The sequence below is a fragment of the Oreochromis aureus genome, linkage group 20 (assembly GCF_013358895.1).
Source record: "Oreochromis aureus strain Israel breed Guangdong linkage group 20, ZZ_aureus, whole genome shotgun sequence".
In the NCBI taxonomy this organism is placed as follows: domain Eukaryota; kingdom Metazoa; phylum Chordata; class Actinopteri; order Cichliformes; family Cichlidae; genus Oreochromis; species Oreochromis aureus.
In genome coordinates, this window is record NC_052961.1 from 28,386,166 (window position 1) to 28,413,951 (window position 27,786).

The following is a 27,786-nucleotide window of genomic DNA, read 5'->3' on the forward strand; positions in this document are numbered from 1 at the left end:
GCGGTGTCTTTCTCTGTCATTAGCGAGGAATAAATTAAACTCATTAAATCTCGAGCTTAATGAAAATGCTCGAGACAGATTTGGGATGCGCTGAATGATGTATGAAGCTGTGCAGCAGCTACTTTTTGTTCTTTTTGAATCCGGGACTTTCAATTAGCAGCAGGCCACCGCAGACTGCTGTTTGATGAGTTGAATTATAAGAAGTAAATATCACTGTTGCCAAAAAACGTTGTTTATAGACGTGTTTACGAGCGTGTTTCTGTTTTAATTGCTCTTAAAAACTGCTTGGCTTTGGATATTTTGAATGTGAGCAGAAGCCTCTTGTTAGCGCAGAGCTGTGATTACCTCAGTCTGCGGAGGAAGACTAATGATCCTGAGATATTCAAGGTTTCCACTAAACTGCACTTAAAATATTGGCATTTTAAAACTGACCTGTATGTGGAAATACCACCAGCAGCCTGAACCACTGATAAAGGCAGGATGGATCCATGCTTTCATGTTGTTAACACTAAATTCTGACCCCAGTCATCCAACCACCCAATATTTTTCCAGTCTTCAACTGTCCAATGTTTTAGAGCCCATTTGAATTGTATCCTCAGTTTCCTGTTCTTAGCTGACAGGAGCGACACACGCTGTGGTCCATCTGGTCCCATGTGCTGTGTGTTCAGAGATGGTCTGGTAGTAAAGAGTGGTTACAACCTGAGTTACTGTTGCTTTCCTGTCAGTTCAGTCTTGTCCCCTCTCCTCTGACCACTGGCATCAATACAGCATTTTTGCCCATAGAAATGCTGCTCAGTAGATATTTTACTTTTTTGGACAATTCTCTGTAAACCCCAGAGATGGTCATGTGGGGAAGGCCCAGTAGATCAGCAGTTACTGAAATACTCAGACCAGACAGGCTGGTCTGAGTATTGTAGTCATGGAACAACAATGCTGCAGTCAAAGTCACTTAAATAGCCTTTCTCCCTCATTTTGATGCTCAGTTTGAACTCCAGCAGCAGCATGTCTACATACCTAAATGCAGTGGGTTTTGGCCACGTGATTGGATGGTTAAAATATTTGTGTTAGCATCCAGTTGAATACCTAATGGGAACGACTGTTTTGCTAAAACAATGATGAGTTGGTTGTTGCTGAGGGCACTTGTTCAGGTAACACCAATTCTTAGAATATTCAAGTCCCCCTGTATATATATTTAAAACATCCTAGTTGTTCACATAGATCAGCAGCGCATCGTCTCGTCACGTGAAAATATGTGAGCTTTAAAGCCAAGTCTGCAGTGACCAACTCAGCCACAGACTCAAAAGGCGACACTAACATCTGCTAAGGAGCACTGCTTGTGGTAGGCGAGGAACTGGCACAAATCTCTTTAGTGATGACTACTTTGATTTAGTGTGTTCAGATAGGAAATGGTGTCAGTTGGTTTGAGTTGGGGTGACCTCTTACACAGCTACATGACAAGGTGTTTATTACAAGCTCCTTCACCCACGCACGCTTCCTTTTCTGCCATCAGTTTGAAGTAATCCAACAAATTTGTCCACTGCTACCTGGGTAAAACAATTCATTAAAGCTGTCAACACTGGGATAATGAAATAACTAGTCCAAAGTTCTGATCCATACCTAATTGGGAATCTCTGGAAGATCAGTGACTCTATTCTGTTGAAGAGAACAAAATCAAACCAGGGAAATGTGAGACATTGGTAAGGTCCCAAAAGCACAGATGTGCTAAAATCATTCCAAGAAAATGGTCTCTATACTTCCTAGCAGTTGAAAGTTGTAACCATTAATATTTCAGTTTCCAAGCTGCTTTTTTCCTGCTAAAATTGCAAACTGTTGTCTAATTTAGATCACTGTACTTTCTGGAATGAATCATTCAAATGTTGAGTGCTATAGCCACAACTGGGCCTAGTATTCCCCTAATGTTTGAGCTATGAAAGTCACCAATGAGCAAAAAATAAAATAAATCAAGTAAATATGAATAATTCTCTAACTTTGATCTCTCCTCTATTATCTCATATTAGAATTGAAATATGCAGGGTGGCAGCTGTAAGCTGAAGTTCTGACCTGTAATCAGTAATCAAAAAAAATACCGAGCTTTGATGCAGCACAAATGAGGACAAAATGAAGATGACAGACAAGATGAGACTCCATTTGGTTGACGGTTTATTTCATGGTGGTAGGAACACAAGACAAAGGTCATAAAGTTAGTAATGTTCAGGTCATGCCACTCTTATCGGTGCACTGCCCTTTGACGAGGTTTGCGCAGTCAGACAGTAGTTTACAGAGGCCAGACATGGAGGGTAATCCACATGTAGACATAAATAAGGAACAGAAAATAGATTCAAAAATCAGTAAATAGAAGATTTTTTTTGTAAAAAGCCAGATGGGATATTTGCGTAAGCCCTCTGGGATATTTTTTTCATATGAGTATGAGCATTATTACTAATATAGTCATTATTATTATTATTATTTTGTATTACTCATTTACATTATCAGAATGAGGCTAATACACTGGCTAAAGTAACAGAACAGTTACATGGATAACGTCTTCGTCACCTGCTCGCAGTTCAAGATGACTGGTTTTTAAGGCAATTCATAGTTTCCATCCAAACCATACATGGACTGCAATTGTCTTTTTTTTTTTTTTTTGTTCTCGAGTCCAAGTGGTTCCACCTGAAGTGGTCAAACTCCAAGAAGAGTGTAATAAAATAAGACCAGTTTAAGCTTTGAGAGAGTGACTGCTGGAATTTTAAAAGCATCTTGGGACACTAGAAGAGGGATTTCTGCCCTGGTGCGGACGCCCAAAGAAACAAGCACACACAATCAGCTTCAGGGCTATTCCTCCCCCTTTTACAGTATAGAGCATCGTGTGGGTGAACAGACAAAAGTCAGACATGGCTCCAGTGTATAGTACTAAAAACAAACCTCCACAGATCACACGTTTTTGCTAAATTTACACTTAAAAATTGCAGGGCTGTACAAAAACAGGTTGCTTGATGACTTTTAAGGAGGGAAAGATAATTAGGAACCTAAGAGAGAAAAGGAAACGAACAAACAAAAAAGTACAAGACCATTTGATACTCAACCACGAACAGGCATGATTTAGTCTCAGAATATTGCCAAGGTTCTCATATCAAAACAAGTGTCTTTCAGTCATTCATCGAAGCTTATTGTGGTTCAGCAAAGACGACTCCACGTTGCAACAGTTCACTGAATTGTACAGGATTCGCACTAGTTAAACAAACCCATGCGTTACTAGGTTAGATCGCAAGTACTGAAGGATTATGTATGTTTTCCCAGTTTTTTGCGGCTGCTATGGCTTCAAAGGGTCACAATAGCGTCACAGTCTCTCTTTTTCTCTCTCTTTCTTTCTTTCACTCAACAGCCGAAAGAAGAAAAAAAAAAGATTCCTCCAGGAATGTTTCTGGGTGAAATACAAAAACATGAATTTAAGTCTCAGGTAGAGTTTTTTTTTTCTCTTTTTTTTGTGAAGATTATTTTCTCTTTGTGTTGACTGACTGCTGTTTGACAGGACATTCCCAAGAGAAGTGGCTCTCGTGATAAGATCTCCCCTTGCCTCCTTTCTGTCTGTCCTTTTCTTCAGTCTTTGCTTTCAGCACCTCCTTAAGGTCAGATATGGTAATAACTCTTCCCTTAGACACCATTAAAGGCCCTGCAAAAACTAACTGCTCCCGAGAATAATACAGAAATATATATCTATCAAAAACAAAACAAAAAACAAAAACAATGAGGAATGACCAGACTTTAAAGATATCTGTGAAGCCTGTACTTTCTGAAATCACTGAGAAGTGAAAATAAAAGAAGAAAAAGGAACCTCGATTAGTTTAAAACAAGAACAAAAAACGCCCCCCTCCCCCGACTCCCAGTTATTCAAAATAGATTTTTTTTCTTGGACTCAAACAAACAAACAAAAACCCCCCCAGATTTTTCAAACCAACACTGCAGAAGTGCATGCATTTATAGTGGTCATCATTAGTTCATCTGCTGATTGTAGAACAGAACGCACAATAGTACATGAGAAGCACAATTTCTCCAACGAGAACCCATCTTACATATTCACAGTCTCAGGTATTATTTATATACTCTATATTTATAACATCTATCCATGTCTGTGATTCATGTCTTGACTTATGACTAATAATATGCAAGTCATTGTTGAACGCAGCGCTCTCTCTCTCTCTCCGTCACATCGGGTTGCGGTGTTAGTGAGTCATATTTCAAAACTAAAGGCTTGGATGGGATTCAGATCGAGTGGAGAGTTTTTTTTTTCTTTTTTTCCTCTTTTCAGGGTGCTGTGAGATGGGGTTGATCGAGTGCTTATGACTGTGTACTTTCTCACTGTAGCAGCTTGACTGATTTCTGAAAAGTCCCATTAGGAAAATACAGTGGACTGAATACCAGGGCTGAATACAGAGTTTCTTGACTGTAGTCGGCAGCTGGCTGCAGCATCGAAGAAACGCACGCACCGGCTACAGCATCCATCTCTCGTGAGGGAATGTGTGTCTATCAAAGATGTATAGGCCATGCTTGGGGAATGTGGAACGGCAGATATGGCACCGAGACAAGGCAGTAACCGGAGATCATCAGCAGGGTCCACCGTGTTCAAGTAATGGATGAGAATAAAAAATAATAAAAAACAAAAAACTGGTAGGGCTGTTTTTTTTTAAAAGATTCTTTTAAAACATCAAACGTGAAATGGATTTAATATCTGTTGTTTTCACAGAGATGCCTTCTTTTTGGAAAAAAAAAAAATGAAGGGCCTTGAAAGAAAAGGAATTTTTTACTGTGAACGGAGGTGCGGATAAGAGCAAAATATATAAAACAAAAATGAAAACAACATATTCATTTTCTTTCCATATAAAAAGCAATGAGAAGTATACAAAAATAGAAAATAATTACAGCAGGAGACATGGGCGCTATAGAGGGTGCGGGTGGGAGGGTTTCTTTTTCTTTTTCATTGCTTGCGATATTTCTGTCTCTGCTGGAGTTATTTGGCGGCGGAACAGTGTAATATTCTGGGGCTGTTTAAGGCGTCCTCCACCAGGTGGAGATCCACCCCGTCCACCACCACGTCCTTGATGCAGCCAACGAAACCCGTGCTGTAGGCCTTGGGCAACCGGCGGGCAACCGGCAGCTCCTCCAGACCACCTGAGGAGGGACAGAAGACGAGGTTACTTTGACTGAGTCACTTAAAGGGTTATTTCAGTCAAATCAGCCAGCAGTTCCTTTTTGACTTTAAGCTTTTGTTTTTTTCACCAGCAGAAAAATACTTTGCACAACTAGTCAACTGATCTTAAAAATCAGTGTAGTGCCCCTTTAAAGATCAAACAGCGGGATAAGGGTTCGGCTTTTGCATCCATCAAATAGCCAACCTTTGAAATATTTTGGTACAAACTACAAAAGCAGCTACATGGTTTTGTCAGGTTGTATTACAGCCTTTGATATTTTTCGCTATGACACCAGCTGATGGACATGACAGGATGACAGTGTATTTGTCAGACTGCCGTGATCAAAGTGAGAAGGAGCCTAGCACGGCAGTCACACAAAACTGAAGACAGACAGAGCACGAGAATGTTCTTTTAATTTGACACGGTGTATAAAGTACAAAACACTACAAAAGAAAGGTGGTGATGGAGTATCAAGTGATGAATGCTTAACATCCTCATTATTTTTAATTTGTTTCCATCTTTGGTGCTAAGCGCTCACTGCCGTGCTGTAAACTCCCCGTGTATCACATGTCCATCACCTAGTCTTCTCAGCCCTCTGGCAGCCTTTGTTTGTATAGAAGTCTGATTTCTTATAGGTGCTGCTCTTTGCTGCTCATAACTGAGTTGGCCCTGAGGTACAAAACACAACAGCACCCTGAAAGCACAAGAAAACTGAAAACAAAACATTTCAGAAATGGTCACTTTTTTTGTTTTTTTTATGTTGTTGTGTTTTTCGAACTCTGGGCCACCACTTGTATACAGCTGCTAACTACCCACTTCTTCTCGTATTTATTTCAAAGAAACCAAAATCATTCTTTTCCTCTGTGGCTCAAACCCCCCAAAACTGAGCGGATGGTTTGCAGCAAGTTTACAGATATTAAAGGTAGAGTCTGATCTATTGAACATTTGTGGACTATGCTCAAAAGCTGAGTCTGTGCCAGGAAACCAACCAGTTTGCAAACTCCTTTGACTACAATGACCTGGATGACTGAGAACCTTCACAGACATACTGCCTCCACTGGCTCGCCTTCTTCCCATAGTGCATCCTGGTGCCAGGTGTTCACCAGGTAAGTGACACACACACCTGGCCATCCAGCTGATGTAAAAGAGAACATGATTCATCAGACCAGACCACCTTCTTCCATTGCTCATATGCCCATTTTTGGTGCTTTCAGTGGTGACTCGTCTGCAGATATGCAGCCCCATAGACAATAAACTGTGATGCTCTGTCTATTCTGACACTTTTCTATCATAAAAACTTTTTTGGCAATTTAAGCTATCGTTGCTCATCTGTTGGACCAGACCAGCCTTCACTCCCTGCATACATCACTAACTCTTGGCTGCCCATGACAATATCACTCGGTTACCACTCTTCCGTCCTTGGACCACTTTTAATAGATACTGACCACTGCAAGCGGGAACACCTCACAAGGGCTGCAGATCTGGAGATGCTCTGATCCAGTCATCTTTAGCAAACTCTCTCAAATCATTACGGGTGTAATTCTTCCAGTTCTCCTCATTTCTGGGTGCCTGCTCAGCTTCCTCTTTTGATGGTGTTTTGAGCAAACATAAAGTAGTCATTAGTGTCTTTCTCACTAAGACAGTGTGAAACATCTTTATTCAGAATTACCTTGAATCTGTTCTTAGGGGAAGAGAGACCAAACCTTCATTTTCCATGCCTTACCTATTTAGCCCTCTTTTCTGTTTCCCTCTTTGGTATCTCCAGGGTCAGAACCCTCCTGCATCCCTTTTTCTTCTTTACTTGATGCCCGTGCAACTCATTTCACCCCCGCACCTTCATCTCTTCCATGTTTTGTGAGGCCGAGAGTTCACATTCCCGCTGAGCTCTTTACATCCCCTGTCCCTGCCCACATTAATCGGATTGTGTGCCTCCGAATCAGGAGTCGACAGGGCTAATTTCATGCGAGTTACAGATGAATTAATGATGAACAGCGAAAAGGGGATTTAAAAAGGGAGAAGGGCTCTCGATGGGAGGGCTACGTGAGGATTATATATTCTTGCTGCAGGGCTCGCTCAGCACCTGTTCCACTGCGCTGCCTCCCCATGCGTGTTTGTGTACGTGTACCTGAGCGCACGAGCACACCTCTTACATGCGGCGAGACTCTTTAAATGTCACTCGGGCTGCTTCTCCTCACAGACCTGCGTCTTTTTTTCGCTGTGCACTGTGCATTTTAAAGAACAGTCTGACTTTATTTTGCTGCCCGTCTTCAGTGTTATTTCCTCAGAATGTTCAATCCAGCGGTGCTGTGTGTGTTCTTTCAAAAACGATTTCTCTGAGCCAAGTTCAGCCTAAATTGAACTCGAGGTAGATAACGGGCCGACTTTGGTCATTTTCAATTCAGGAGAGCAGACAACTTTGGAGTTAGTCAGATAGCCTTTCATTTCTCAACTCAATACCTGAATAGGCTTGGACATTTTTTTTTTGCCTAAACTGCAATCTTTTTTTTTCACCTGCCAGAAGCTTTGCTTATCCTCTGCAACGGCATTGACTTCATTGCTCATTTTTTGGCAGCCCAACCAGTGGCTAGGATGAAAAAGCACTATTTTGCACAATTACAAGCATTGCCATGCTTTATGTATGGCATAGGTAGACACATTTTCAAGTCTGAATTAAGAGTTTCACTTTTTTCCTGCATGTGTGGCCACCTACCCAGCCAGAGTGCTCCATCTGTGTCCAGCTGTGTTGATGCCAGAGGTGATGACCCTGTCACCGGTGCCTCGTTGCCAACCTGTAGAGAGCCGTCTCGAAGTGCTCTGAAGAGGAGAAAGACAAAAGGAGAAGGGCACTGGAAGTGAGTACGTGTGTGTCACAGTGAATAGCTTTAAATTGCAGTTTCGTTTACTTTGAGGCATCAAGACTCTATTGCTCGACTGCCAGTATACTAAGCACTCACATAACTGCCTTTGCCAAGCAGTGTTCTAAATGTGCCTGTCTACCAGCTAACAGATGCCGTTAGAGCACCATTTATTTGAGGTGGCTCCATGTGGCGCATTAGCACACACTTAAGAATTGTGAAGACAGAGCTGATTTGAACCCCGCTAAAGTGGGCTTCCAGCAGAGAGAGTGTCATTAGAGGCAAGCCACAAACACAGCTAGCTATGCAGCTTTGTGAGTCGTATGCCACATGCTGCGATTTACACCATCATTACCATCGAAATGATGTCATCTTCTCATGCGGTCTCCCTGTTAGTCCGGGATGAGATTTGGCCTAGTTCCTGTTTGAAATGGATGGAGCAGCTTTTCAGGGATCGATTATTCCCGCCTTACGTGATGAAAGCGAACGAGTTATCCCCCCACGTGACCAGTCGCCATGATGCCGAACGTAAAATGCTCACCAACGATAATGCAGGGGTCTCAAGGAAGGTGTTGAGTTTGGCAATTAATTTATTTTTAATGATGAAATCCATTAAAGTGACATCACCACGGGACAGAAAAGTTCGACACACTTTGTGTTTTTTTTTCTTCTATCCGTTGTTCATTTACTAAATGTTACTGTCTCTAATTCAAGTGTTATTTATTGTTCGTGCACATGCACCTACAGTCACTGGCCAATTCATTAGGTACACATTGTCAACTACTTGTTAACACAAATATCTAGTCATACATGTCATCCTAGCTTTGGGACACGGCCTAGACGACCTCCTGCAGTTCAAGCTGTGCATCAGAATGAGGAAGAAAGGTGATTTAAGTGACTTTTAACATGGCGTGGTTGTTGGTATTTCAGAAATCTACTAGGATATACCCACACAGCAATCTCTTACTGATTCTGTGACACGAAGAAATTATTTAGTTCTGAAGGCAAAATGGGGTCCAATCCAGTGCCAGCAAGTGTAACTAATAAGTTCAATTCAAATTTTATGTATATAGCACCAAATCATAACAACAGTTCCCTCAATACACTTTATATTGTAAGGTAAAGACAGTTTAAGAATACAGAGAAAAGCCCAACAATCTGATGACTCCCTCTGAGTAAGTGCTTTGGCAACAGTGGTGAGGGAAAACTCCCTTTTAACAGGAAGAACCCTCTGGCAGAACGTGGGAGGAAGACAGGAAAGTGAGTGTCGGTGAGTGTATATGCACCTGCTACATGTTTGTATAGACAAGGCTCAACTGTATCAACAACTGTTTATGATGTGACTGACTAGTTTTGTGGTAAGTACAACGTCATCTGTCCTGACAAACTGATCAAATAAATTCTGTTGTTAAAGCTATCCTCTTCCAGCTGAGGGCCCTTGCAAAAATTAAGAAAGTTTTGTCATCTGCTGACTTTGAGAAAGTAACTCATGCATTTCTTTCATCCAGGCTTGACTACTGGAAAAGTCTTCCAGTAGTCAAGCCTGGATTTTCAAAAAAACCTGAAGGGGATTTGTTTTTGCACTTTGCACTTTTTGCACTTGAGACCCATGTTTGGTAGTTTTCACTAAGCTTATGCATTAAAGTGCATCAGGCTCCACCTCCGGGTAGCAACACATATGCAACAGGTTTATACTTCATAGTTGGCTGCATGGATTAGTGCAAGTTTGCACAATCTAAGGTCTCAAGCATTAAATCTGTTAATGATTGATTTCACACATTTTGTAATCTCTGAGTTACAAAAATGTCCCTGAGGTCCACTAATGTGTGACAAAACGTGAAACTCCATGAATGATGAGACTTTCTTTTTAGATTAACATCACATGCATTTTCTGACTGTTTTGAAGCTTTTGAGTTTACATAAAACAAGGGGAATACCACAGTTCTGCATGATATGTCTAGCGAGCCAAGTCTTTGCAGAGGCAAAGTCATTTTCACTTCTCTGGCGAGGCAAAGGTTCCAGGGTTTGAAAGTCCCAGTTGTTAAGATTATAGCAATTTAAGCATGTGGTATGTCTACAGCTGTCCTGAGAGGTCAACAACAGTTCAAATGCTCACAGTATGCTTGGACCTTCATCTTCGCTGCTTGCAGCTATATTAATGTTATTCATACTGTCTTTCTATTCTTTTAAATCAAGCATTCTCGCAAGTCATCTACAGAGCAAAATACAGTGATGTGTATGAAGGGGAAATACACATACAAATACGCATTCACTTTTCTTATTTATTCATTTATTTACTTATTTCCTGCCTATCCGTGTGTGTGTGTAGATATTGCAGGATGTTCTTCCTTTTTGAACATTCATTACCGTGTCAAAGCAATTTGATGCATAATATCATCCTCGTGCATGACCAGGCATGAAAATAACGTTAATCTGGAACTAATCAGAGTCATCTCAGTGTGAGGGATCGCTGTGTAGCCGAGGATTCATGCAGGAGATCACAGTGTGCAGCAACACAAACATAATATGGATTAATTCTAATCCTGGTCTAAATGTAAAAGCTTCCATCACTGATCCCCTGTTACCTATCGTCTCCCGTCTTACCTGCTGGCCTTGATGCGTATCCAGTTGTTGGTGTCAACACGCACAGTAGAGCGCAGCACCACGGGTTTGGAGCCCAGGTCATAGGTCATTTGGACATGTCCATCTACGATTGCTAGGGCAATGTAGTCTGAGCGCTCCACGCCCTTTCCGCTCCACAGCACCAGACCCTGGGTCGTGTCAGTCCGGATGCTCAGTTCAAATTTGTTCACCAGCAGAGCCTTCTCGCTAGAAGGAGAGAAAATACATGTCCATTTATTTGTCTGCTACATCAGAAAGGAGTTCCAATCTTTGACATACCTATGGATATTGCATATAGGAAGCAAGGGTCCTGTGCTGTCGTCTCAAAGGCGCATTACCTGTGATGACATCTGGTTCTATTTGCTTACATATTTAGGAAGAAAACTTTGTAGCTTTAACTCTGCAATCACATGCTAACAGAGTTACAGGGATTTTGAAAGAGAATCAGGATGCTGGGTGAGTAGCAGGGGGCTGTTTTGCTATTAGCTTTTCTACATCCTACTGAGCCTGAACTGCACTGCTGCCTACTGCTTCCTTTGTTGCTTTGTGCATTGCTCTGTGTGTGTGTTGTTTAGGCAGCTGTTTGATCTCCCGTCTCTTGACTGCTACAGCTGCCAGGGTGATTTGGATGCAGAGACTAGGAGACTTCCCTTCTATCCTTAAGAGGCACTGTAAGCCACTGTCACCGCTGCGTGAGAAAAGTACACAGAGCAATGTGCCTCTGCTGAATTCGTGCACAGACAGACACCACCGCACATCCATGTCTGCATACAAACGCACTAAAAAAGGTCCTCCGTGAGTCCACCAGAGATACAGTAGACATCCAGGCAATCATACCTCATCATTCAGTCTCTGCACATTTGTTTGCACATCAGCAAAATGGAACTACTGCCAACGTCTTCAAAGGGTATTTAAACACAAAGACAGAGACAAGGTGAGGACACGTACGACAAAGAACCAACAACACATGGATTCAATTAAAACAAAAAACAAACAAAAAAACAACACCACAGACCTGGAGACAGATTAGACAAGACAAGACAGACGACAAGGCAAGGGAGTCAGCACAGCAAACAGGGAAGCACATGGGAGTACAGACAGGACAGGAAATGGGAGGGAATAAAGAGAGAATGAGAATGGCAGCTCTCCTTAACCTCGAGGAGATTTTCTTCATTTTTTCCCCTGTTTATCTTCCATTAAATGATGTCTAAACAAAGCAGTAAGATGATATTTAACTTTGGAGTAAAGGAAACTTTGACAGCTCATGCCAAAAATGATGCCAGTCGCCTCAGCAGAAGCAGAGAAAAAAAAAGGATTTTCTTTTCCAAAAACATGCTTAGGTTACAAACATCGACCCCCTTGATTAACGAAAACTGCTGAGGTAAACAGGAACACACACGCCAAAAAAAAAAAATATATATTTTTTTCTCCAGAGAGAAAAAAACCTAACAAAAATACAGCTTAGTGAACCTTCTCCTGGCAAACCCTCAAAGAGCTTACAGGGCCCAATAAATCTCCACTGGAGCGGATTGTCAGTGATAAGGTCAAGGTTATTAAAAGTGCTGAATATATCATGAATAAAACAACGGCGGCGCACAGCGCTCTAGATCTCATATACACCACAGACTTCATAGATTTCTGCTGTGATGCTGTTTCTTTTTGGAAATGGAAGAGTTTTATCTTCTCCAATTTTTTGTTTTCAAAGCTGAAAAAGGCCTCTCAGGGTGTGGACCTCCATTTCAACTCTAGGTGGCAGTAGTGCTTAGAATAATAAAAAGCCATGTGGGAGGACAGCTATTGCAAAGAGACTGCAGCTCTGGATGGATTTGTGCTGTTATCAGAGCTCTTAACTTTTTCAGAATTTATTGAAGCATATGCAGAGGCTCTTTGCCTTTCGTATTGGTAACTCTATCTCAGTAATGGAAACAGTGTTGTCTCTGCGGAGGAGGATTTAGCCCTGTGAGAGGTCGACGAGGGGTTGTCTGGAGGGAAGGGGAGGAATGAGGAGGCGATACGCAAGCCGACAGCACCACATTTTTGATAGCTTTGAGAGACTCACCTCTGGTCGGATGGGTTCTCCAGAGACTCGGGACTTAAGGGAGCAGGGGGAGAAAGTCAACGGCATGCAGTGTAAGCGCAAGGGGCAACAAGGAGAAAGGGAGGGAGGGAGGAGGTCTAGTTTAGGCCTGGAGCTGCAAAAAGCATAACTTATCTGGTCTACTACAATATCGACCATGTCGAGTCGATAACAACTGTTGTGTGATCATAGGAAGAGTGTAGCTTAGCCTTGATAACACCACAACCATAAAAAGGTTCTCAAGGGAACCGCTGAGATTAAGATGGATGACTAACTCTCCAAAATGCCTTGGGATCAAGCATTTTTTTAAAAAGTGAAGCATCAAGATTAAGCACATTCATGGTCAGTGCCCACTGAGGTGCAGAGCCCGCTTTAAGTCAGCGTCCAATTATTGACCAGCTCCTTTATATTTATGGCTCTGCACGCTACAGTGCTGCACCAATTACCTTCTGTCCAGAGATGAAAGCAGCGAATGAGAAAAATTGGGCAATTGTCCAAAAATGGGGTCAAGCACGTATCAGTTGAGAGTCATGGCCAGATATGATTTGTCTCTGAAATAATGGAGCTTGAGCGTAATCGACCTGAGCTTCCAGATATGGAGGAGGAGTGATCAAAGGGGTGCTGTAAATAGGAACCAAAACATTAACCCGGGGTTAAAGTTTGACATTTTGGCCTTAGCGCCACTTAATGGCCGAGAAATATATTCATTCCTTTTACCAGATCAAATCCCACCCAATTGATTGTGCTCCTTTAGAGTGCTGCACCAAGAGCCTGGTATGCTTAGATTCACCCTCATTGTGGCTCTTAGTAAATGTGACATCCATTAAACTTTTGACAGTCTGGCTTCAAGGACCGCTGTCCCCTCCTGCTAAGTGAGATTGATGCCCATGGCTACACACTGAGGAGAGAGATCTCAATTGGAGGTCTAATCTACAAAGGGAGACAAATCTGTGATTAACATGTCACAGCCTTTCTGTACAGCCGACTCTGTAATTATTCACAATTACAGTTAGAGATCTGGCAAAAATGAAATGACAGAAGCCCTGGCATGGAGTGGAACTCTGGGCTGAATCCAGTCGGCTTAATTTGAGCCGAATTCTGCTTCAGCGCTTTGTGGGACTTTTTTAAAAAGAGGTTACTTACCGAGCTAATGAGCAGGAAGAAAAACCTTTAATAACTAAGGCATGACCGAGGGTTTTCCCGCGCACAAACTCCACAGGCACCAGAAACTAGGTTGAGGGGTATTTAGTATAACCTCCTCTTGTAGTTTTCAAGGGGTCTCATTCATTTCTCACGTTAGCGCTTAATGCCATTCAGCATAAAGCGCGTGGCAATTCATTTTGTTTATGAACGAGCTACAACCATGCATAAAATATTGCACATTCTCAGTACAGCAATTCATTTTCTCGGAGGGCTGTGCACAATGCTTATCATGCAAACATTCATGCTTCCCTTTGCACTGAAAGGAAAAAAAGACAGGAGCTAATGACACTGCATGATGTATTAAAAATAAGGAAACCTGTCAAATGAAATTATGGATATGGGCCTTGGATGCGAAATCTGGCTTTAACGGTTAAGATGAGTTCTGTGTGGATATTAAGACGGGAAACTGAATGTGCTTTAATCTTTGCATTTGGGTTATCAAACATGGATTTTTCTTTTTTTACTGCTGTTAGTCGGGCTGGATTTGAAACTTGGGTAAATACCCAGTGTTAAAGTCTACTTACTCTGGGATCTCATTGGTCAGTTGGCTTGAGTGAAAAGGAGACACAGTGAAGGACATTCACATGAGACAAAGACACGTGTGGACAAAGACAAGGGAGGTCAAGGACAGAGGACGAACAACTGGAATGCTAACGGCATCAACAAGCAGCAAAGACACATCAAAAGGCACACACGGATATGTGACAGAATTCTCCAGCCAGTTGTTTCTGAGTGAGCGTGAGGTATGAGCGTCCACGGCAGCATGATGATCTGCACACCGTGGCCCGGTTTTCACACCTCTGAGTGTTTGTGTGAGGAGCTGCGAGTCGAAGATATAGAGCCGTATGCTTGACGTCGTTTCAGGCTCATCACATAAACATTTTTGTTTATGCCAACCTTGAGGCGCTCTCTTGCCAACCTTGTAGATGGATGGAAGAGTAAAAATGTCTCATCAGTTGCCTGAAGTGAGTGGATTGCTGTTTTTTTGTGTTTTTTTATACAACAGCTCCAGAAATCGTTTTCCAATTACATCACCGGCTTTCGGGGTGTTAAAATTGAAGCCAACACATCTTTGAAAGCGTGATGAAAAACGGTCATCCGCACATGATGACCACATCAACATAGGATGAGAAGTTTAATCGTGTGTGTGCTTACTGTCCAGCATCAGTGCGAGCTACGGGGTAGACCACAGAGCGAACCGAGCGTGCTCTGGGCAACACTGTGATTGTTAACTGTCTCGCTAATTAGTGAAATCCTGTCAAAAGCGTAGCGGGACTTGCCACAGACAGAACGATGAGCTATTAGCCAAGCGCCTAGTTCACCCTGAAGCCCCAGCACTGATGATATCATCAACACTGTCATCACAGCTTACCACGGGAGAAGATGGAGAAAAGAGGGGTTATTTGGCTAATAGCTTCTACAGTAGAGATGGCGGATGATGCTGAACGGACTGTAGTCTTTCTTACCTCCTGGTAACAGCGTTGTGGTACTCGATGAACGTCCGTCCGTCAAAGGCGATGGCCTCTGTCTCGCCAGCAGACTTCTCGTGGATGGCTGCGAAGGACAGGGGCGGGGCGAGGAACGATGAGAGGATGAGATCACACCAATCAATAAAGGTTCAGTTATCACAGCCGAAGGCAATGAAGTGTGAGCGTGGGGTAGGTTGATTGGTGCGTTGGCTACACGCCCAAGGTTAATGGCAAAAGCAACGACTGAGTATGTAAGACAGATCGGCCCCGAACGAGCACACGTCTGGCAGAGTATCACGAAGATGATGAAAGGAATGCGCAACCCCTTTAATAAATATTCAGTTGACACAGTTCATCATTTTCGTAAGTGCCGCGTTAGTTTGAGATCGATACGTAATGAGAGTGACATAAAAGAGACATCACATGTCTAATATTGGCATTATTACCTCGCAATGGCAGAGCACAATGGAAATAAAGGTCTTATGAGCAGAAAAAATTGAGACTCATATTTTACCTTCTATAGAGGCAAGCCAAGAACAAGCAGTGTTACATGAAGCATCACTGATTTCAGTGCCACTCATACTATGCTTTAAAAGCAGCCCAAAATGCTATGCTTCTGGAGTAAAACCAGATAATCTTGGATGAGGAAATAGAACAATTTGTACGGTTACAGTGATTCATTGAAGCTGCGCACTAACATGATAAGGTGATCTCAACCCAGCAAGTATTGTTAGCCACTGGCTTACACAAAGAGCAATCACCCTGGTCCTTAAAGTAGGGGTAGGAAATGTGTTTAAGCACTGAGATTTTCTCTGGTTCATTGACTTGGATTAGGATAAAGCCAAATGTAATGTATGTGTTAGGACAGACGACAAAAGATGGCAGCGGTACTCACTGTTCTGGCAGTGCTGCCCTGAGAAGCCGCTGAGGCATTCGCAGTTGTAAGTGTCCAGCTGAGGTTTGCAGCGGCCACCGTTGTGACAGGGCTCCCTGGAACAGGGGTGACTCTGGAACATGGCTATGCTGCTGGAGCGCAAGGCATTCTCCTCCCTGAGGATGGGCGTACCCATCAGAGTGATCTAGAAGCAGTACACACAGGGCGTTATCAGCCGGTGTTATCTCAGTCTGGGTTCGAAGACGTTTACGAAACAAAAAGCATGCATCTCGGCAACTAGTGACGTTCACGCTAGTGGCCGCATATTTCAAAAAGCACCGGGAGAAAATAAATTGGATCTGAGCCACAGTGGAGAGTCATATTTGGGATTTCTGAGATAGTACATCACTAAAATCAAATATCAATTATTAAATAAGCAGCAAAATAAAAATGTGGAAAACATCACAATGACTCAGAGTGGTTTGATTGTACTTAACCAGGGATGTCAAACTCATTCTACATCGTGGGCCATCTTTGATTTTTGATCCTAAGCAGGCCGGACCAGTGAGACTCCTGAGATATTTTAATATAACAAAAGGTAGTGCAATTTCATCAATACAGCTTTTCTACATGCTAATTTTGCTAATTTTAGCTTAAACTGTAGTAAATAAATCTGTAAAAATAGAGAAAAAGGTCTGTCAGTTCATTGCACAGACATTCTTGTAATGAAAAAATGGAAAATATTTGTTAGAGAATGTCTTTTTTCTTTTCTTTCTTTTTTTCCAATGTAAAAATCATAATTTCTGTAACCTAATTATTTATCTCTTACTTATTTACTTTGGTGTAATGTGAATGTCCACACAGTTAAAATGTGCTCCTTCACATTTTTCAAACATATTCCGTGGGACAGAGTAGAATCTTTGACGGATTGATCCTGGCCCCCGGGCCTTATGTTTGACACCCCTGTACTTATTAGTAACCAGGCAAAAACAAAATCTACAAATATAATCAGATTTGTTTTTCTCCAGATGTTGTTGAATCCTGTTTGGTGCAAAGAAATATAGGATATCATCCTTTTCTGACTAGGCCACACCCATTTCACACCAAACCTGAGGAAACAGGATTGTATTGTCTCATATATAAATATATATATATATAAAAACATAGGTGTCTTCTGTATTCGTTCAGTTATTTCACTGAGATTTCACTGTTTGTCTTTGTGTCGACCTTTAATAAAGAACACAGCATACTGGACATAGTGTGCAGTAAGTACATGCTACATAGTTGAGTGGGGCTAGCTTTATATCTGTGTGTGTGTGTGTGTGTGTGTGTGTGTGTGTGTGTGTGTGTGTGTGTGTGTGTGTGTGTGTGTGTGTGTGTGTGTGTTTGGAGACAAATCAACAAAATCTTATAAACACTCCTCATTTACTATTTTTGAAGACATGCATTTATGTAATAGTCTTAGTGACCTTTCTTTGAAGTGCTGCATTTACAATATAATTCTTGTCATGCTTGTATGCCTATTACCTCTGATAAGTCGTTTAAGGTATTAAAATTATCTGATTAAATTCTCGCCTCCTTAGCACACCACTTGAAGATTATCATTTACCACTCTTGATTGTTATCCAAAGGAACACATCCATGAAGGGCTTTGTGTTTTCTGCCGAACCATCCTTAAATCTAATTAGGGCGACACATCCTACGAGTAAATAAATGCGTACAGTGAGGCTGTAGATTCAGTTTAACACGCACCTCTAAAGATGAATCCCCTGCTGCCGCAGACCGAAAATTGCCTCCGAAAATTACAACACGCGTGTTAAACAGTACACCAGACTCGGAATACTTCCTCATAATTAATTATTCCCTACAGGCCAAGCAAGACAAACGCCACATTTAGCTTTTGATTCGCTCGAAACTGTCAAGGGAAAGTTTGGAGACGATAACTAATGACAAGTTTGCGCAAACAGTAACATCCAGCCTTTGTTCTACCAAGTTATTTTTGGCACTCTGAGATGAGATTTTTGCTGGAAAGAAAAAAAACTGGAAAGTTGTCAGGGAAAGATCTGAGAATAGCAAAGTGGAGAGACTTCAAAAATGTGCATTCTATTATTAGTGCGCACTAATCCAAATGAGCACAGCCACTGTCCGTCACAGAGCGAGCTCATAATGGAAAATTACTAATGCGAGGGCTTATAGTAGGACAGCTGGACAGCAAGAAACTTATCGTTGGACTTTGCTGCTGTATGTCTAAGGTCATTAAAATAACATAGAATCCAAAATCTGAGTTAATGACACATTAATTTGTTTACAAACAGACATGTATAGATTTACCTGTTGAACTGTTCCCTTGAAGCCCTCCGTAAGTGCAGCGGCTCTTGCTAGTCGGCTGTAATCGGGAGCTCCACCAACAAAAAGAGACTCTTTCAGGTTAAGATCTACGTGTTGGTTCTGATGAGAAAGGACACAGACACGTTTCAGCTTATGAGCCAGAGATGCACCCCGCCAAAAAAAAGCTGTACATCTACCTCTGTATGTCTTTATTGAATCTTTCCCATAACCCATCATCAACTTTTCTCAAGAGTTTCCTATTCAGAACATATTGGTTTATACTTTTACCGCAGTCAAGGGAGCCAGGAAATAAATTGCATCCTTTTACCCAAGATATAAAGACTGAGATTAATACACATATACCACATTTACAGACATGTCACAAATGTCCCATAAAAAAAAGATTTAATACTGAAGCCAGCAGAGGCTTTAACTGCACTTCCTTGCCTTCCTTCCACGCCAATACACTTGATACATTACAACATAATTGATTTCTGTGTCTCTCAGAGAGAGTGGTCAATTATCCTCTATCTGTGCGACATAAAAAGAGACTACAAAGGAAAATCAGAAGCAGGCCGGGCTGGAGATATGGATGGTTCTTCACAGACATCTCTAATGAATGGCTGATTATAAGCACCGACCTTTCAAACTGTTGAGTGTGGAGACACATTAATTGCAATTCATTTGTGCAGCAGGCGGCTATGAAATTCGATTCTTTCCACCGAACCTTTGGAACAATTGCTTTGCATTAGCAAGGTGCCTCTTTGCTACTTTTGCATGGGAGAACTGGCCCACTTCAGAAGGAAGGAATTAATGATCTTTATTTTATGTAGGGCAGTAATTGCCAGAGGGTTAAAGTGGAGTTAATTGCTGTAAAAATGATGGAAGGGGCCAAATAAACTGGCTTTGTGCAGGCAAGCTGGCATCAGGCTGGCTTTTATTTAGGATGGGATTTGGAGTGCGGGAGGCTGTGGTGCTTGGCTGAAGCCCGGGGCTGTGTCGCTGCACCTTGAGCCGCTTCCAGCGGAGATAGAGCAGGGACTTTGGCCAAAGCGGCTGGACCCAGTTGTGGCTGTTGCCTCTAGGCTTTGCCAAAAGTTGTCACCAAACTGTAGGGCAAAGTTGGCCACCTCAGGCTCTGTATGCAGACATTACTGCTCTGCAACACTCATCTACTCTGCAGATAAAGTTACAGAAACATACTGCACCTTCCCTGAGATCTTACCCCTTCATAGAGTGATACTCTGGAATTTAAGTACTCACTATCTATGTAAAGCTGCACTTCTATGACGCTAAGTGAAACTGCATGCAATGGAATGGTAGATCATGTTCTAAGTTTCCCCCCTCTTCCAGGTAACAATAACCACCTGTTGAAAGAGGATGGCTGGTTCCATGCGGTGATTCTTGCTCGGTGATGTTCAGTGAGACTTGTGTTGTAATGGGTAAAAGAGTGAGGGAGTTCATGATATTATGGAGGATTGTTCTTGTGCATAAAAGAAGTGAGAGCAGATGACAAAAGAACAGCCAGGCTTGGCTTAGCACCTCACCGTCTCCTACGGTATATATCCTCCTCGCCTCCCATGTCTTCGCTCTCACTTTCCGACAGGCACGCGGCACTGGCGTGATATCCCCGCCTACGCCAGACTAATGAAGACGTTTCTTTGTTGCTAAAAACAATGGCCATCGCAAAGATGGCTGCCTCTTTTCCTTCTTGCCTCCCACCTTCCCACCCCCACAGCAGATGGACCGAGGTGAAAGCCAAACCTTGTTCTTTAGGAGCATCTCCTCTTTGGTGCTGTGTGTGCGTGCATGAGCTTATGAAAATGGCAAAGTTGTTCTACAGAACTGGCACCTTTAAAGCTGCCTGCAGCTCTGCAGAAGTACCCTTTTTTTTTGGTCTGTGCAGTTGTTGCATGGAGAGATGGGGGTGAGAGGACACAGCGAGGTGGCTCAAACAAAATGCGGGGCTGAGGTGTGACTGGGACTTGTCTAATTACCTTGCGTGATTTCTTATTTCCAGACAGCACATCATAGAGAAGGAAAGAAAATAGGGAGGAAGAGAGTTATTAGGGTAACTAGAAAGTGTCTGTGCACAAAGGAGCATGCAGAGCTAGGCAAATGCAAAAGCTCACAAAGCACACACATACTATAACACACGCATCTGCAAGAGTATTAAAAAAGAGCCGCTGTGAAGCACTGACACGTGAGACAGACACGTTAAACAAGAATATAAAATGTGGACAGCACACCTTTGCATTATATACATACACACACATGAAACCACAAAGCTGTGCAAGTGCGTATTTACACTAGAGAACATGAATGCAAATAAGACAGTAAGTCTAAGAAGGCCGTGCATGAAACATACGATGCCATTAGCAAAAGATGAAAAGGAGAAAAAAAAAACACTTCATGGATGAGAGACTATGAATAGTGCCACTTAACCCAACCTCATTTATAGACCACAGCCATTCAATAAGAGGTGAAGTAGATTATTATTTCTCCAATCCAAACCTTTGAAAGTTTGTAGTTCATTACGCCGGCAGCCTGAGCAGACTTTGAAATGAACATGCTAAATGCTATATGCATCCATATATGTTCCTGTGTGCGACCACCTTTGATATGATATAGGTTTCTCTGAGCAAAGCGTACTGTAACGCCTTCCTGGTTCTTAGCGCTGAAGTGGGAGAGAATTAGCTTGGAGCCATACTGGATAGGGTCTCTGCAATGAGCTCCATAACTAGTCTCAGCTCATCCCTTGCGTCCTCCCAGCCCCCCACTCGTCTTCGCTTTTCCCTTGCTCTCTTCCTTTAATAAGATTTTCTGCCTCCGTTGCTGGAGTAAAACACAATTACCATACGGACGATGGGGAGGCAGAGGAGGGGTGACTGAGCAGCGAGAGAGAGGGGGAAAAAATAAAAAAGGAGTGTTGCATCTTAGAGGAAGTTGATGGAGTTGACAGAGTGCATGTTCATAGTCACAAATTACACTGTTTAATATAATTGGATGACTTGCAGACTTATCAAACTATTAGATCACCTTCATTTGGAACCATGTACCTGCTTTATTAGTCTAGTCGCCGGGTTTAAAATTTTCATTACGCACTCTCTCACTGCTGCTATCTCCTTCATCTGCCTCCACCTCCCTAGGCAGCACCCTCAAAGGCTGGATTTATGAAATTGACTGTATACCAGCAGAAAAGGCTGCTTTTTGATTTTGGTAGGTAATGCTAACTTTTATCTCTAGAAAATCAGGAAGCTTGGAGAAGTGTTACAAAATTAAGACTGCCCCTTCTATATTTGCTGCTCTCCCTCTTGCATTGCTGGATTTCTGGAGATAGCTGCATACTTTAGGTTAGAACAAAATTGGAAAACTATACGCTCTGGGACTGTGTACAAAAAAATCAGCAAAACTGGGTAAGCAGTAACTTGGACACTACTTATAGGAGCCTGAAGAAGTGGCGTAGATGAGACATAGGCACACAGATGGGTATATGTACATATAAATACAGGCAGACATAAGGGTAAGGATAGCACAGGCCCCTGAGCCCCGCATGCTAAAAGCAAGATAACCATTAGCAGTAGCTTGTTGGGTTGCGGTTTTCTTACTGGTGCCTCTCCTCGGACAGCACCCTTCTTGTTCACCATGATCTCTCCTTTGCGGTTGGAGCGCTCCAGGTTGACAGTGTTCCACACATTCAGCTGGATCTGTTCCTTACTCCTGAATCACACACAGTCGCACACATGCACAGTTTTATATTTCTCTGTTTTCTTGTTTGATAACTTCAACCCTCTTAGATTCTCAAGTCGTGGTAACCTTATGGTGGCGGGTCCCTTCCCCAGGTCGTAGCGAAACTCCAGGAATCCATCGCTCAAGGACAGCGAGATGAAGTCTCCTCTTCCATCAGATTTTTGGCCGTTGTAAAAGATCAAACCATTGGAGTCGTTGGCCATGAAAACCACTGTCATGCTAACCTTTTGACTGCAGATGTAAAAGAAGCAAAACACACACGTGAGTGTAAGAGGATCTCTTAGAAACATCTCCCAGATGTTCTTCTGTGTCTGGTGCATCTGCACTGTTTCTCCAGTATATAAAGACATTGTATGTTCTACATGCTCACGCTTAGACAATATTACTTGTTTCCGTCATTGTCAGTTCAGTCCAGGCTTAAAGAAGGGTGTTGTGCCTTAGGCACAGAACAAGCTCAGCCTATGAGACCTACGTGGTATCCGGTGTTCGGTAATACATGCCAGACTTGACTGTGTGGGTTTCACACTGAGGCACGGGACTTACCGCAGATCGTGCCCGTACAGATGTAGCCCCTTCAGCTCCAGGTAAGAGTCTCCGTTGAACAGTGGCATGTAAGCCCCTCGCCTCTCAACCACTGGGGAAAAAAAACAAAGAGACAGTATTGAACCGCAGGTGTCGTTTTTGTTGCTGACAAAATTGAAATTCAGGGATAGTCGGTACATCTTTGAAGAGCCTGTCAGCATTAAGGAGAGAGATGGATTTGTGTTTTTATAGCTTTTGGGATTAAGACTTTCTCCTGACGGAAATTCAAACAAAAAAAATAAATAAATTAAAAAACCCTCATGTCAGACTGATTACACAGCCCGCCACTGTATAACAAAGGACCTTTGGAGACATGCGGAGTTTAACACCACAGCCTGGGACCTATGAAATAATGTGGCTATTGTATTTTGGCAGGCCTTTTTACAAATTCATGTCTTTGCAACAGGGTCTACGTCTGGCTGTCCCGTCTTTTGGCTGTCTGGAGTGATTAGGACAGGCGCTGCGCCATCCCGCTAACAAGTAGCTTGACATTAAAAATCATTCAAGTGTCACTGTGGGAGTATGTGTTTATGGTGTTGCTTGCAAAAGCTACAATCACTGAGAGGAATGTGCCACGCTAGATGCTCATATACACATACCTATCTATGTAGCCGGCAAGAAAGCTTTTACTCGTAATTGGCTGGGATTAGTCAGGATGGGGAAGGGAGACATAGAAGAGAAAGCTAATTAGCTATTGTGCAGAAGACTGCTAATGATGATGACGGCACGCACCGTGGAGGAGACAGAAAAAGAGTTTGGTGCACGCAACAAGGAATCCTGCGCTGAAGTGAACTCTGTAAGAGCTTCTCAGAATGTAGTTTCCTATAGAGCGAGTCTGGAGGGTTTTTCTTATTTTTCACCTAGCGCTCAAACTGAAAGCACAGCGATCAATAGGTGAGCAGAGGGCAAGGCATTGGAAGAAACTGGATGACCAGGAAAGCTGCATGATGCGTGGGTGACTGAGTTTGACGACTAAGAAAATTTCCGTCAAGTTAAAGTTTCCACAGCTGGTCTTTGGTCTTTAAGGCAGAAGCAGCATTTAGCGAGCCGCTGCTTCTAATGCTAAGTCAGTAGCAAGCTCTGTGGCAATTTTGTTGATGGTGGAGTAATGACACCCAATTAGTACTTCTAATAAACCCACAGTATCAAAAAAATGAAATGGCAACAAGCAGCTTGAATACACAAAAAAGAAAATCTTACACAAAGAGCTAGCTTAATGTAACTGACAAGCCCCTTTTTTTGGTCTGTGTGTGTTTACTGCCTCAATCCTAATGATTGTGCTTCCATCACTAAATTGTAATGATTTACACTATGACAGGGTAAAAGCATTGAGTAAAGTAGGCCATTCAGTACTACTGGAACACCCTTGAGAAAAGTCCTTGACTGTGAATATTATAGCAGCGAGCTACACTGACAAACCCCTGGTGGAATTGAAATGGAAACCACAGCTCAGCTAAACGTGCGCGCGCACACGCTAAGGTACAAACACTTCATATTACGACCAATTCACCTTCAGGCTTCTGATGAGAGCGCTCTAAGCTACCTGTCTTTTTAACTGTTCTCAGTGCAGCCCTCAGAGGGGACGTCCGCCTGGCTGCCGCCTTATCTCTGAGCTCCTCTCTGGGGCTGACACTCTGGCTGACTGACGCTCCCATTAATCACCGCGGGCAGGAAGGACTGATGCGATTAGTCATCTCATTGATTCGTGTGGAAAAAAAATAGCCTTTTGGAATGGGAGACGCTCCCGCTCACATGGCATTGATTTTGGTTCACCTCAATTTATTTTAATCACCTACTAACTTGGACTCGAGGCGAAGGAGAAGGAGGCTATTCTCATCTGTTTTTTTCCCAAATTCCCAGGGTTACAAGGTTGCGTGTTTCTCTTTTGTTCAGGATTTGCATCAGAATATATTCTTTTTAATTCGCACTTGCAGAAGTCAACTTCTGCAAGCATTCATGACAACATCTACAAAGGAAGGGAGGGATAAACATGAGTAGACTTCAGAATGCCACACCGCCCAAAGTGCTAATGATGAACTTCAAAAGCAGCTGAGCTGTGCTCCGGTCTTTTTCCCAGCAGCGGCCTGGTTCTGCCATGTGAAACTAAGTACCAACAAACATGTTTGAACACAACACCTGTGGGCGGAAAGGCAGGGAGGGAGGCTGCAGCTTACCCACTAACAAGCGTAGCAGAGTCGATGTGGTGAATGGCCCGACGGGGCCAATCATCTACCTCAGTTCTGTATGCCACCAACCCTCCCTTTCCCTTCCACCCTGAAGGCTTTTGCACCCCCCCTCTTCTGCATTTGATCTCCTTTTTCGATTCAGCGGGAATGGAAATGTCACAGAAGAGGGAAAATAGGCATGGAGGAGGGTGCTACTCAGCAGACTCCAGACCAAAACTCTGTTGTGTCCGGGAGAGATTACCGTTCTCGCAGTGTCTTCCTTCACGTCCCATGGGGCACTCGCATTTGTAGCCTCCCTCGGGCTGTGCCTGGCACTGGGAAGACGGATGGCACCTGGTGGGGTTGCACGGGTCGTGGACGTCGGCACACGTTAGACCTGGATGTAAAGACAAAAATGTCAGAAGGGAACCACCAAGGAAACCTGCAACAAGGGCCAACGTATTCAACCACTGACTCTTTTGTATTCCACTTGAAACGAGGGGAAGACAGAAAAAGGAGAGAGAAGCGGGGGTATGAGGATTTCCTCTGTAATAGAGGTCATTTTCTAATAGGATTTAGAAATATTACACGTCCAGATTAAACAGTGGAGAGCCTTCCTGCCACGCGGCCATGTTTCTAGGCCAACGCCGACTGTGGGAAAGGCTAGCAGGCGTCTGGTGGATGATGGTTTTGCCCTCTGCCACAGCCCATCTGAATTCACCCGTCATTACTTTAGCAGTCAGAGCCTGTGGTGAAGCGAGTGCTTTAATGAACCCCATTCCCGCTGAGCTCACAGGGCTCCCCCGTTTTCCTCACTCCCACGTTTGGAAGCTGTATTTTATCCTCCACTTTTAGCTCCTCGCCACCACGGCTCTTTTTCACATCTATTCTTCCTCTCCCCTCTTTTTAACTCTATTACTTGCTCACCTCTCGCATTCATCCAGCTGTCCTGACATGCCCTCCCTCTAACTACAACTCTTCCCGCCCATTTGTTCTGTCTTCTCTCTTTCTCCGATCTGTCCCATTCCTTCGAGATAGCCAATCTCGGCCGCTTTTAAATTGACATCGTGACAAAATTAACTTCAATCTGAGGGCGCAGGCATCGGTCCAATTCTCATTAACACCATTCGTTGTACACTGGGTTGCTAGCGTAACTTCTGTCACAGCAGTGCTCCTTGAGATTTACATGCCTCCCCAAGCTTCTCAGCACCAACAAAAACATAAAGGCAACAGTAATACACCACGATACTTTATTGATCCACATTGTACATTCAAGGAAAATGGCTCTTAAACCTCGGCTGACAGGTTGTTTCAATAACCATTAACCTGCCCCCATTTGTGGGTGAAATCCTTTACTATTCGAGCATAAAAGTTAGATCTGACAATTAAATTGCTTCTTGTGTGAAACTTTCCGCGGTAAGCTGCAGTATAACCAGCGAGGGGCACGCTTGGCTAGGCCCTGCTGGTGTCTGCTCTTAACTATATTCTCTCTCTCAGCTGCTTGTTAGTTGCCATCTGCTGGAGGGAGAAAAAGAAGAGGAAGGGAACAGTGGAAGGAGAGATAGGCCAAAGGCCAATCACAGAGAATTAGTTCAAAGTTTTTCATGTTCCTTGCACTGCGTCAACATTTAAACTCCCATTTCTGTGTTGGACACACAGATTTGATAGTGTCGGTGTTTACAAAATGACTTGCAGCGCTGCTGCTGGGGCATGAGTTACACTGTCAAATTAGCCTGTCAAGCTTACTTAGGATTTGTGAGTCAGGCATGACCACAGTGAATCCCTGTGGAGAAGGCAACACTGAGATGTATTAGCAGAATTTTAACTACAAGGTGTTAGGAAAGTTTGAAAATTACATATGAATAAGGCGTATTTTCTACTTATTTCCCTGGAACCAACTCAGAACTCCACGACTGTCCATAACTATTAGGAAAATCTGCTGAATTCGTCTCAGCATCTTACCCCAGAATCCTTTGCTGCACTTGCAGTGGAACATCTCGGCCTCCTTCACCTGGCAAGCGCCGCCATTCTTGCAGGGATTTGGCAGGCAGGGGTTGTTGCCGCATTCACCCACCCCGCTGCCGTACAGACTTTCGCCCCCGTTTTCCTGCAGGTTGAGATTCCGGTTGTTGACATCTAACATGCGGATGCAGCCCACCAGACCGACTGCCAACCCTGTCCTCTCCTTTACACTGAAGACAGACAGGGGAAAAAAATTACACTACTAAAGCTAACTGAATCACACTGAACCTGCGGTGAAGAAATGCCATACTCTATGAAGTATTATTAATACACTTCATTATATTTCCATAAAGGAAGAGCTAGAAGAAGAATTTTCCAAATTCACCTCGGATGTTGACCTTTTTTTCTCCAACATCTGATCATTTCTGATCAAAATCGAACAAACTGGTTAATTACTACTATTACTGACACCGACTTTGTACCAGGGATGTCACAATATCATAACACATAATTACAACAATTCACATTTATGGCATTATTACAACCCTAATTCCAAAAGAAGTTGGGACACTGTGTGTAATAAGTGCATAATTAAAAATAATAATAGAATAATAAAAATTTTATTTATATCACTTTCTCATATTAACCTCATATTTTATTCACAAGAAAACATGTGAAGTTAAAATGTACCATTTTAATTTAAAAAAATGGTA

General features: G+C 42.8%; 1 protein-coding gene across 2 annotated transcripts in view; it reads right to left on the minus strand.

Moving 5' to 3' along the window:
- Positions 1-2,143: 2,143 nt before the first annotated feature.
- The window catches only part of agrn (agrin), a 252,900-nt gene continuing 227,257 nt past the window's right edge, over positions 2,144-27,786 (minus strand). For both annotated transcript variants that reach the window (XM_039604628.1, XM_039604629.1), the window contains 11 exons: positions 27,074-27,303; positions 25,374-25,508; positions 22,908-22,998; positions 22,431-22,595; positions 22,223-22,334; positions 18,618-18,734; positions 16,308-16,491; positions 15,410-15,497; positions 10,646-10,870; positions 7,897-8,000; positions 2,144-5,166 (listed from right to left, as the gene is read on the minus strand). In XM_039604628.1, coding sequence (XP_039460562.1) covers positions 5,006-5,166; positions 7,897-8,000; positions 10,646-10,870; positions 15,410-15,497; positions 16,308-16,491; positions 18,618-18,734; positions 22,223-22,334; positions 22,431-22,595; positions 22,908-22,998; positions 25,374-25,508; positions 27,074-27,303 — 1,612 coding nt within the window. In that variant the 3' untranslated portion in view covers positions 2,144-5,005. The remainder of the gene's footprint in view (positions 5,167-7,896; positions 8,001-10,645; positions 10,871-15,409; positions 15,498-16,307; positions 16,492-18,617; positions 18,735-22,222; positions 22,335-22,430; positions 22,596-22,907; positions 22,999-25,373; positions 25,509-27,073; positions 27,304-27,786) is intronic.